At 40.4% G+C, this 12,517-nt stretch overlaps 1 protein-coding gene across 2 annotated transcripts in view; it reads right to left on the minus strand.

Annotated features, from left to right (window-relative positions):
• MMP16 (matrix metallopeptidase 16) overlaps positions 1-12,517 on the minus strand; it is a 182,582-nt gene that overhangs the window by 26,597 nt on the left and 143,468 nt on the right. For both annotated transcript variants that reach the window (XM_082233656.1, XM_082233657.1), the window contains one exon: positions 3,782-3,920. In XM_082233656.1, coding sequence (XP_082089782.1) covers positions 3,782-3,920 — 139 coding nt within the window. The remainder of the gene's footprint in view (positions 1-3,781; positions 3,921-12,517) is intronic.

The following is a 12,517-nucleotide window of genomic DNA, read 5'->3' on the forward strand; positions in this document are numbered from 1 at the left end:
CATGCAGTAATATAAACATAACACATGGGGAGGAAAAGATTCGGGCCTTTTCAGAAGATTAAAAATGTTTTTGTCTGCTGTGTGTGTCTGCTGGCTCTTACAACAGATGCCAATAGTCCATATTACAAAAGCAGTGAACATGACAACAAACTGGCAGTGTTTACTTGGGAGTAAGCAACATATAGTTAAATGGTGATTACTCCCAAGAAAAGTGTGCATGGAACTGGTGACTAAGACTTATTATTTCTATTTCAGAGCATAGCAGAAAAATGGAGTTGGGCTACAGTAAATGGTTTTTCTTCATCAGGCCATCTATCAATCACTGTGAAAGAATATTCAAAGTCTGAGCTAATGGTCCTTAGCAAACAGGAAGAATGCAGCTTTCATCATACATATGAAGATACATTGAGTTGGTCAACTATGTTCTACTCAGAGTACTCACTGGAATTAATGTACCTAAGTCAGTCATCTTTATTCATTTCAATGAATTAATTAATTCCAAGTATGACTAACATGGGCTACAGCCTAACTCACTTATGGACACTATTGGGGCATTTCCCTGTCCCCTAAAACACTGAAGTTTCAAGTATGAACACTAGAAACCAATTAGACAGAAATTCTCCACACACTCTTAACATCTAGAAAGTCAAGTGAAGACATCCTTGAAACATACTACATGAAAGCAGGAGCTGTCCTCTTCACATGCCTGAACCAGACCCAGCTTGGAATGGGGGTGGGTGGGAATGTCAGAGAACAATATAAAATCTATATATGCAGAATGCAAACTTACTAGTATTATAAATGCACTGAAATAAAAATGCATGTCTTTGTGTCTTTGTAAAATGATGCCAACAGTATGTCTGCTTAAAACTCCAAACTCACGATGCATTAACATTCTCTCTAGTGGTTTGACTTTTGCTGCTAGTGCTCACATTTCCTCTCTTTCTAGTGGTTTCACTTCCATTGCTTATGTTTACTAAACTGGTGTGTGAGTGGGAAGCCTGTGGTCTCTTGATATACTGGGCCACAACTCCCACCTTCCCTAATTACTGGTTATGCTGATTGAGGCTCATAGGAGTTGGAGTCCAGCAATATCTGAAGGGCCATAGTTTTCCCGCCCCTGATGCAACTAAGCAATGGATTACTATGTGCATGAATGATGGCATTTATGAGAACAGTCAGCAGGGAATGGTGGTGGCCTCACAAGGCCTCAATCCTGGCCAATTGCTGGTTAACTCAATCACCTCCCAAAAGAGACAGCTATAGCTATACCTGGAAACCCACCATTTTGTATCCCACCCTTCAAACTTTGATTATTTTCTCCCAAGGAGCTGCTACGGTAAAAAAAAAAAAAAGGAAGCAGAAAGAGAAGTTGACGTGCCTAGCTCTGGCCACAACAGCAACAACTGCAACTTACCTCAGACAAAGGGGAAGACACTGAGGAAGCTATTGAGAGAAAGGGGAAAAGGAAAGCAGTTTCAGGGGAGAGCTATAAAGCGGTGACAGAGCAAGAAGTATTGGGGTCTAGAAAGAAACAACAGAGCTGGGAATGGGAGAAAGAATCAAAGAAAGAAAGCCACGGAGTTGGGGTGCAGGAGAAGATGTAAGTATGGTGGGGTGGGAACGGGGTATTTCTGAATACCAGTCTCTGGGGAACACAAGTGGGAGAGTGCTACTGTGCTCATGTGCTGGTTATGGGCTACCATTATGTATCTGGCTGGCCACTGTGTGAACAGAATAGGCTCTGCAAGGCCTACATACTCAGCATGCCCACAGCAGGTATGGTAAACTTAATGCACACAACAGAGCAGCCATTTTGAATTAAGATGGATGATACTATGCCATGTTTGTATCATGCTTGTGGTCTGATCCAGCAACCCTCTTCTTAACCTCTTTACTACAGGTTTTAAAGGTGTTTCATCTACCCTCCTCACAAACCTTTTGAGCTACAATATTTTTCAGTCCTCATTAACTACACAGTTAAATTTCAGCGTTTTCATCTGATTCCCTTATTGTTGTTAATGTAAAAAATGCTCATTTAACAAATCTTGCTTTATAAATAATCATATCCTACACGGATTTTCACTCCCAATGAGCAGGTTGCAATGATAAACTAGTATTTATTCAACATACAGTATAATTTTCACATTACACTCAAATTAGATGCATATTTAAGACCTTTAATTTTAAGGAACAGCTGACGCCTGGTGCAAAAAAGGGGGGGAACACACCGAAAAATGGGGAGGGGGCCACAGGCTGCTGAAAACCAGTTAATTCCACATGCCATATTTTCTGGGCTTTATGCAATTTTTAATTATGACGAATATTTGCATAAAAGCAGGAACTTTATTAATAATTCATTTCCCACCTGAACACTGTAATGTCACTGTATTGGGAGGAAATAAATTATAATATAACACAGGTGACATGATAAGCAAGATAAACAACTGATGCTTAAAATAAGTAACTCTGATTAGAAGGGGGGAAAGGAAAATTAGAGAGGAGAAGTGTATCTTTCTATAGTTCATGCTATTTAAAGCACAAAAATTGCACAACCGGCAGCACAGTCCCATGCATATTAATCCAGAATTGATTCCCGCTATGATCAGTGGAGCTTATTCACAAGTAAAGGTGCATAAGATTGCAGGCTGAAAACAGGGTACCATATTTTTCGCTCTATAGGACGTACCAGACCACAAGACGCACCTAGTTTTTGGAGGAGGAAAACAAGAAAAAAAATATTCTGAATCTCAGAAGCCAGAACAGCAAGAGAGATCGCTACACAGGGAAAGCAGCAATCTCTCTTGCTGTTCTGGCTTCTGGGATAGCTGCGCAGGCTGCATTCGCTCCATAAGACGCACACACATTTCCGCTTACTTTATAGGAGAGAAAAAGTGAGTCTTATAGAGCAAAAAATACGGTAGTTTACACTGGTGGGGGGGGGGAGATACAATTTACCTATGATAACTATAAAACAATGAACAGCAATGTAGGAAAATTCAAGTAGCACAAAGCCCATAAAAGAATAAAAGGTTTGGGAAAATAAAAAGTTTTTTGCCAGAATGATAGCAAAGTGGGTACCAAGCAAGATGCTCTGAGGAGAATGTTTTAAAATTGTAGTTTGACAACTAAGAAGACTCTCTCCATGGTAGCTCCCTGCCTTACCTGAGATATGGAAGGGGGCACACATAGAAATCCCTCTACTGAATTTCTTAAGAGTATGGGAAGGTATGTATGGAGATAGGCAGTCCTTCAAGTGCCCTGTTTCTAAGGTGTGATGGTCAAAAACTGTTGCTTTGAATTGAGTCCAGAAGCAGACCAGGAGCTACAGATACAGCACAGACACAATAGGACCATAGTGACTAGTTTCAGTAATCTGGCAGCCATATACTGAAGTAATTCTAGTTTCCAAACCTTTGAAGATACTCCCATTGTGTCAGAATTCTAGTCTAACCCGAAAGTTACTGGCGATATCACTCATAACTTCAGAAACCCTTTCTCCAAGTGGGATACCTTCCTGATAAGGTCCCAGATGAATACAGAGAAATCTGTGGGGAGATCTTGGCTATAGCTTCCCCAGTTGCAGTGGACAGCATTTCGTAGGAAGACTCGGCTACTGTCTTAACTCTGATTTGAAGAGCACTTTATCTAGGAGTGTAAGCAAGTTATATTCCAAAAATTGCTTCTGTAGTTGGTCATCCTGATGCTCTCCAAATGCAACATGTTAGCAAGTTTCTTAAATGAATTTTTACTCGGCTCTTCATGTAATTTCACTTCTTACCTTTAAAGAAAACAAAATTCCCGTCACTGTTTTCATAAACTGCATCGATACTTGGTGGCAGCCCCCTCCAGAAGTAGGTAATCTGCATGGGGTATCCATCCATCACTCGGTTGTTTCTGACACGCCAAAACCACTGATCCTGGAAACAAACAAATATACCTCTTATAACATTTGAAGGCACCACTGTTTCAAAGATACAGAATGTTACTTAGCCTTACCTGCAGACAACTATTTTTAAAATATATTTCTGTATTTCAGCATGTGTTTTAATCAGCACTGGCCTATTAAATGCAGTGGAGAACTCAGGGATGCACTGGTGCCCCAGTGGCAGCACCAGATTGGCTCTGCCACTGTGTCTGTACAGCCCAAACACCACCCACATTTCAGTAAACAGCATTGCCACTGCTAAGAAGCTTTGGACCTCTATATAAAGGTAAAGGGACCCCTGACCATTAGGTCCAGTCATGGCCAACTCTGGGGTTGCGGCACTCATCTCGCTTTATTGGCTGAGGGAGCCAGCGTACAGCTTCCCGGTCGTGTGGCCAGCATGAATAAGCCGCTTCTGGCGAACCAAAGTAGCACACGAAAATGCCGTTTACCTTTCCGCCGGAGCGGTACCTATTTATCTATTTGCACTTTGACGTGCTTTCGAACTGCTAGGTGGGCAGGAGCTGGGGCCGAGCAACGGGAGCTCACCCCGTCACGGGGATTCGAACTGCCGACCTTCTGATCGGCAAGTCCTAGGCTCTGTGATTTAACCCACAGTGCCACCCGCGTCCCAACCTTTATATAGACATGTCTATATTACATAGTGTCTAATCATGGCAATCCTAGGAATAAGCCATATGCCCCCTTTCATTTTTTAAAAAGGTGGATGGTACATCAAGACTGGCATCAGAAATACACTGTTTTCCATGCATACATTTTTGAACGGTATTTAAACAAAATGCCTCCGCTTAAGGCCCAAATTGAACCTACGGAAACAGACAACGCTAAATAAGGATAGTGAGCAAAAAAGATATGCTGGCTGACAATTGTACTCCAAAACAATGGGAGGGCACCAGGTTGGTGAAGATTAGTCTGGGAGAAAGATGGTCTAAGAGAACACACTACAAGTTGCCGCAATATATTAATATCCATTGAATGAATGGCCATTGTTGACCTGATGTTTTCATAAAAGAACCCTCGTGCCAACTACAGTGTTAATGGGGAAACTGCCATAGTGTCATCAGTTGTTTCCCTCTTTTTCTCTTTCTTCAAAGTTTTTGGGGAAACAATGTAGACATGTGTACAGGTATTAGAGGTTACCGTGTGTGTACACACACACACACACACACACACACACACATCTTGTCTTTTAGTATTGTTACTCTGTCTGAGGTGAAAACAAAGAAGTCATCACTATCCTCAAGTGAAAGTCAAGTGGTTCTTCAGCATTTTTTCACTGCTTTTGAAAAACAGGTGTTTGTTAAATTGCGAAGCAGCATCAACACTAAAGCAGTTCATCTTTGTAAGTGAGAAAAGAAAAGAAAAAAAGAACACTATTTGGTTGGTTATCTTCCAGGATTTACAGTACTACGTTAAATGCAGCTATAATTATACAACTGGAAGACAATTTCCTTCTTCTACATGGCTGTTCTTTCCTTATTCTTTAATGGATTACTGCTATTTACCTAATGTATTTCTCCTTCCTAAATGACTTTAGCTTTTTTATTAGTGCTTTAATTTATACAAACAAAGGCAATCTTCCAGGCTCAAGTCTTCCTTGAGGCCAGCCAACTGCTCTGCTCCTTCATCCTAAACATATGGGTAAATTTCAGCAGCGCAGGAAGAAATACGTGACACATCTTCAGATGCCCTTTTTCTTATTTATTTCACAAATCCAAGATTCAGCACAAGTGCTAAGAATAATCACTAGTAACCTGACACAAATTGAACTGAAGCCCTGAAATATGGTACTGCACATGCCTTTCTCTCTGCAAAAGGTTCCTGCATTTTCCGAGACTGGTTGCTCATGGCACAAAGAACACTGCTGCATACAAAGCCAGCCCAGTGGTCCATCTAGATCAGGGATAGGAGATCCTTTTCTCTGCATTTCCTTGTGGCCAGCCTTCCACATGATGGTGATGAGAATGGACAAAGCTGGCAGTGTGCGGGATCACCCCACACTTTCTCATGCATGTGCACACACACACAAGCCCATTTGCCACTGCTCATCTGTTTCCGAATCAGCTGGGCAACAGGTGTAAGAGATCACCAGGAGCAGCTGCTTAGAACTTCCCTCCCTGTGATCTGTCCCCTCTCAGGAGACCAGGAAGCAGATTAGCAGTAGTGAAGAGTGAGATTTTCCTTTTCGAACCAATCCAGGCACCTTGAAGTGTTGGCTCTCAACACCTTCCTGTTCACCTTTCCCAACACAGGGAGCTCGTGATCATGTTTGCAATGATCCACCCATATCTCCTTTCTGCTACTACATGAAGTGGGAGTTCCCAATGGGAGCATTTTTGTGATCATGTATGGACTGCTGCTGAAGAGGGACGGCACTCAGGAGATGTTGGCCGGCTGGTTCAAACAGTTGTGCAGACCAAATCTAGTCCATGGGATGTTGGTTCTCTAGTCCAATCTACACTAATATCAGTTGTTGGGAATCACAAATGGAGGGAGTGCTGTTGCATTTGTGTCCTCTTTGCAGTGTTCCCATAGGCATCTGGTCGGTCACTTTTAGAACAGGATGCTAGACTAGACTGGCCTTCCAGAGCCACCTTCAGTTCTTATGAAGCCAAATAAGTCAGATAAACTTTATGGTGTCTGGGTGTGAAAGATGTTCTAGTTAGCGATGAGTATAAAGTTAACAAAACTCTGTTGAGGACTTCTTTCTTGGGGGAAGATTGCTAGTATGAAAACTTGGCATAATCAGAAATCCTGAAAATCTCAAGAGAGTTTTGTTCAATTTTTATCCATTGCTAACTAAAGCATATCTCATATGTCCACATCATAAAGTTTATGTGGCTTGTTAGGCTACCCTTTTGTTTACCCTTTTCTAGGGCTGTAAGATCTACTGCAGCACTTAAGGGGGGACAGTAAAGCAATTTTTAGGATTAATTGCTCAACTTCAAAGATGAAAAAAAAGGCAAACAGAAAAATTAAATTCTCTCTTTGGGAAACAGATCTCTAGAAATGCCTAACTGAAACGCATTTCTCAAATCACAGATGTCAACCACCTAAAATTTTATTTAAGGGCAAAAGATGAGGCCAGGGAGTAAAGTTAAGGGAAGGCCTGTTCAAAATGGGCATTAGGAAGCACATTTTCACTCAGACACTAACAAATGCCTAGAACAGTTTGCAGAGGAAGTTTCTGAGGTGTCATCAATCAAAGGGGGACTAGATGCTGCTCTGGGGAAAATGACGCAGTGGTAAGTCTCACAGGGCAAATTCCTTTTTAGGTTTGGTGCTATTATTTCCTTTCCTCCTTTTTTCTCTCTTACACAAAGTTCATTTATATTTAATATGACGTGAAAACATGCAAGCCAGAAACAGATTGCTGTTGAAAAGGATTGATATTTATTTCTACCTCCATTAGACCACAATTTTCTTCCATAGCCTTCTGATCTTTAACTCAAGAAGCAAGGCAGTTCACAATACTCAGTTGAATTTCACATTCATAAAAGAGATGTTGAAAATGCTGTTTTCTCCCTACTGAAAGATTGATGTCTTCAGTTTATATATGAACAGTTGAGATTTTTTTGAAGGAAGCAGTGCTTTATTACAGAGAGTTTTTACACCCTATCCTAACTACAGATCAGAGGACAGGGCAACTTACAACACAGCATACAATATGGACAGTGAGATGACATAAAGTGAAATGAAATGAAATAACGCATCCATTATAAAAACAAGAACAATAAGCCTCAACTGCAATCAATATCAACATATGCATGAGGTAGCTTTAAAAAAATAAATACCCAGTAGTCAAAGAAGGAAGTGGGGAAAGGGAGCAACGGATGAGAATATGACAGAATGTATGGCTGGAGAATATCAGTAACATTCTCTTTGTGAATGAAGGTGTATATACAAAATCCGTTAACAAGGAATTGTAGAAAAATCAAAGCATGAGCTTTTCTTTTACATGAAAGCCCATATATCAGGACTGCACAACTTTATGAAGTAGTTAGTTATGTTCATTAGTTCCCAAACAGAGAAATAACTAAGATCACTAAAACAAGTTGTTTTTTTAATAGAAAAGTAATAAACCAAACAAATTACTGGCAGCACAACCAAAAAATACAAGTTAAATCAGAGCTTAGGTTTGTATCTCTGTTTGCTAGCGAAAGGGCTCTAGCATTAGTGGATGCTAACGCGACACCAGAATCCAATGCAATAGTTCACTGCACAACAGATTGTACAATCCATTGTGCAATGAAGTTACCAGCAACCTGCTTATGAATTCTCTTGTGCAATGGTATTCCATAGGCAAAAGACATTCACCAGGAGAACAATGATAGTATAAGCGATTTTTTTTGGGGGGGAGGGGTGTTGCAAAGTGCACAAGATCACATTACTGTAAATGACTTTAACAATGGATACAACACACAGTTACAGCGCTAAAACATTATACCATGTTCTTTCGAGTTGAAAACCTACCACACCACTTCTGTCAATCTATGTGGATGGCATAGTTCTCCACATATTTCCCTAAAGCTTTGAAGTTTATGGACACGGGCCAAACTTCCTTACCCAGCGCCAATTTGACAACATGAAATAACATACTCAAGGGATGCTAGAAGCTGACATGTCAAAAAGAATACTATCAGAAAGTGCTGCCCCTCCTTGCCCCCTATTCAAGCATCTGAAGTTAGTGAAGGCGCTCAACAGTCACGCTGACAGCTCTGGTGTTTTGTAAAACCCATCAACCTACACGTTACCTGTCGTAAAGGTACCTATCTATCTTTCTGACATCCGCCCTTTCTGAATATAAGCCTCAGTGCAGTAGAAAATCATAGAGCTAGTACATTCCAGTAAACACTAAGAAGCTGAATCCAATTTTATCATGCTATGTATTTCTTTTTTTTTAATCACCACTGACAAAAGATTCGTTGAAATACAGTGGCAGCGCAACACTGAAAGCCTCTAATTTTCTGTTCAAGGTACTGCATATGCATCAGCAAGAGAGCTGTGGCACAGACTTCACGCTAATATAATGCTTCAAGAACCAGGTCTTTCAAGAATAAAAACAGAGGGCAATTTTGCACAGCAGTTATTTCTTGATGTGTGTGTAAAGTATTTATTTTATTTTGACAATATCTACTTTAGAAGTGAGGCAGAAGAAGGAGTTATATTTAATCTATGCTTTTTGACCTTAAACAGTGAAGGCTGTGCCAAAATAGAGAACAATTTAATGCTCCAAAACATCTTTATTTTTCCCTCCGCTTCCTTATGGAGAACGAAGGAAAAGCCTGCATGTCCACTCAGAGGACTAAAGGCCAAATGTGATGGGATGAAGCCCACGAAGAGGACAGTGTGCATATCTTTAAAGGATTTTAGTGGCAGCTGTGCTGAGGGGAATTCAATATGGGACTTTACACTATGGGGAAGGGGATTTCCCTTCCCCCTCAGTAATTTGTCCAATAAAAAAATCATTCCTCCAACTGCTATATTCCCTGGGCCAGTTGGGATGTGTAGAGAGAAATGTACATATGGAATCTGTAACTGTATATGGACACGTATCTCCAAATACCAGCTGGGGGAGGTGGGTGGATGCCAACCAGATTTTTCATTGGGTAAATGTCATGGTGGAAAAGGTTAATTCTCCTACTGAAGCACTGCATTCCCAGTCTGCCTCCTTGAAGGCAGATTCATGGATCTTATTCACAGATCATCTGTTGTTTGGCCCCAAATATAGATTTTGCATAGTTCTAGATGTTCTGTGGAATAAGCAGTTGTGTACATCTTGAGAAAAGATTCAGAACCCGCAAACTGTGATTTAAACAACGTTTTTGTGGATATTACCTCAGTTCAGGTCAATCTCCATTGCAGCTTAATCCAAATTCAAACTGAATAAATTTGGAAACCATAACAGTAATTCCTTGGTCTCAGTCATGCTCCATACCTTTCATGTTACTGACTTTATTTAGATATTATGCTAATAAATATATGCACTATATAGACTTTTTTGTATAACCTTCTAGTAATTTATGCAAACGTGCAGTGCTTTCTTTCATAACCTCTAACAGGCCTTCTGACAATTTCTGGTTTGATTTCAGTGTCATGGCTAGGTTCCAGTGCAGGGAATTCCATTCTGTCTATTAACTCCCCGTGACCACTGCAAATCAATACAATGTTCTTTATGTCCATAAAGGCTTGCTGCTCCACTGGTTTTCTGTTTATTGAATGCTCATTTAATATACCAACACATTTGCCCACCAAACACAAAATACAAGATCAGTGGCACCTTGGGTACTGCTTTTGTGCAATAGGTACTATATTTGAGGGAGACAGAAAATATTGCTTTGGTTCAATGCTCCCATTCCAAAAGAACTTATGCAGCACAAACCGTGCCACAAATTATATCTATGGACAGCATAAGACAGGGAAGTCGCAATATGGGCAAAAGGCGACAGGAAGCCACATTCAGTTAAGCACTCTCTGTAGTTTATGGGCATAAAAAGCACACTTTACAACTTGTTTGTTAGCATTTCATTTTGCTTTACTGTGAAAAAGCTTCTCACTAAACATAAAATATCATAGAATTGTAGAGTTGGAGGGGACCCTGAGGCTCATTTACAGTAGTCCAAGCCCCTACAATGCAAGAATCTCAACTAATGCACCCATGACAGCCCAACCTCTGCTTAAAAACCTCTGATGGCTCTCTGACCTCTGTTTAAAAACCTCCACTGAAGTACCACCTCCCAAGGGAGTCCATTCCACTGTCGATGTTTAGTTAGAACCTCCTTTCTTGTAACTTGTACTTCATTTGTGTCCTAGACTCTGAAGCAGGAGAAAACAAGCTTGCTCCATCTTCCATGTCAAGCCCTTTCAACATTTGAAGATGGCTCTCATATCTCCTCTCAGTCTCCTCTTCTCCAGGCTAAACATACCCAACTCCCTTATAATGCTTCCATTTCCCCCTTGTTACCATTGCAATAAAAAAATCAAGAAATAGCAGAAGATACATGACGCTAAACATGATAAATATTTAACAGCAGCTGTACACCTTTTCTTGAAAACTTTAGGTCAATCGGAAAATTATAAGGTTTGTAAATAGTCCAAAAACACATTCTTCTTTTTTGTTTCTCAGGCTATATAGTTCTTGTATCTCCATATTGTTGAAAGTATCTAGCTTCCTCACTGTGGCTATTACTCTTATTCCCTTGTTAATGTTCTTGTAATGTCTCCGCATTCTTTTCTAATTTCACTCACTTCTGCCTTATATGGGCTTTCCAAACTAATCTGTAGCCCCAAAATCCCCATTTCATCAGACTTTGTAACAGCAATTTGGAAAATCTTCCATAGTGTAGAAATTTCTCTTCCAGGTTCTTATAGTCTGAGGACTCAATTCTTCATTTATCCCAAAAGAAAAATTAATGTCCTTAAAATCTGCTACAGCTTTCCACCAAGCACTGAATTGATGTCCTTTGTTGGATTCCTATTAACATTTGTGAACCTTTTTCTCTTACACTCTGGAGAAAAGTGTGTAATGACTCTGCCTAATATTTATAATGATTAAAATACAGATTGATGTTGATACACTTCGGTTCAGTTTGAATGTTACATTCCTGGCTTAAAGAGTTATAGTTTGTTAAGGAGGGTATAAGTGTTGGATCCAGGTGCTTTCCTCTCCCTTTTGCCAGTGGATCGATCCTGGTTTGTTCCCATTGTATCCATTCAGGCATCATGCTAAACCAGAATTTAGTTTGATGCGACTAAGTCTGGGTGATCCTTGGGCTTGCATATTCCCTGCGCATTTCTTCTAGTGCAGTTGTTTGGAAGCATTCACTACTATTTTTGCTTAGCTGCAGTTCACTGCTTTGCCCATACTGACAAACTGTGGTTAAGGCTACCTATGGTTTGTTTGAAATAAGAGAATTTGAAATCATAGGTTGAAGTTTCCATCTTTCAAACAAACCATGGGTCATGCCATGTTTCCCTGCTTTGTTTCCCAGCGCATGACATCTGAATGCAGCCGTTATGTCTGAAACAGTGGTTTAATGTTGGTTTGAGCCCACTTAGTAAACAGATGTTACATCACATTTCTCAGCTTACAGATGCAGTTGGGAACAGTAGTTTAAACAGACAAAGACTGAAGTGCTGAAGCTGGACTCTGAAGCGCACAGACTAAGAGACAGAGCTAATTTCTGGCTCAACAAAATATTATTTAATTTATTTATTATTTAACAAAAATTATATACCATTTACTAGAACAAACCCCTTCATGGATCACTGCCTTGCCGTAGTGAAGGGGCTTGAATAACTCAGAGAAGCTATGAGCTATGCCGTGCAGGGCCACCCAAGATGGACAGGTCATAGTGGAGAGTTTTGACCAAACGTGATCCACCTGGAGCAGGAACTGACAAGCCACTCCAGTATCCCTGCCAAGAAAACTCCATGGACAAAGACAGCAATGACAAACTCAGACAGCATCTTAAAAAGCAGAGATATCACCTTGTCAACAAAGGTCCGTATAGTTAAAGCCATGGTTTTCCCAGTAGTGATGTATGGAAGTGAGAGCGGGACCATAAA

This window comes from Podarcis vaucheri (genome assembly GCF_965113315.1).
Source record: "Podarcis vaucheri genome assembly, chromosome: 8".
Classification (NCBI taxonomy): Eukaryota; Metazoa; Chordata; class Lepidosauria; order Squamata; family Lacertidae; genus Podarcis; species Podarcis vaucheri.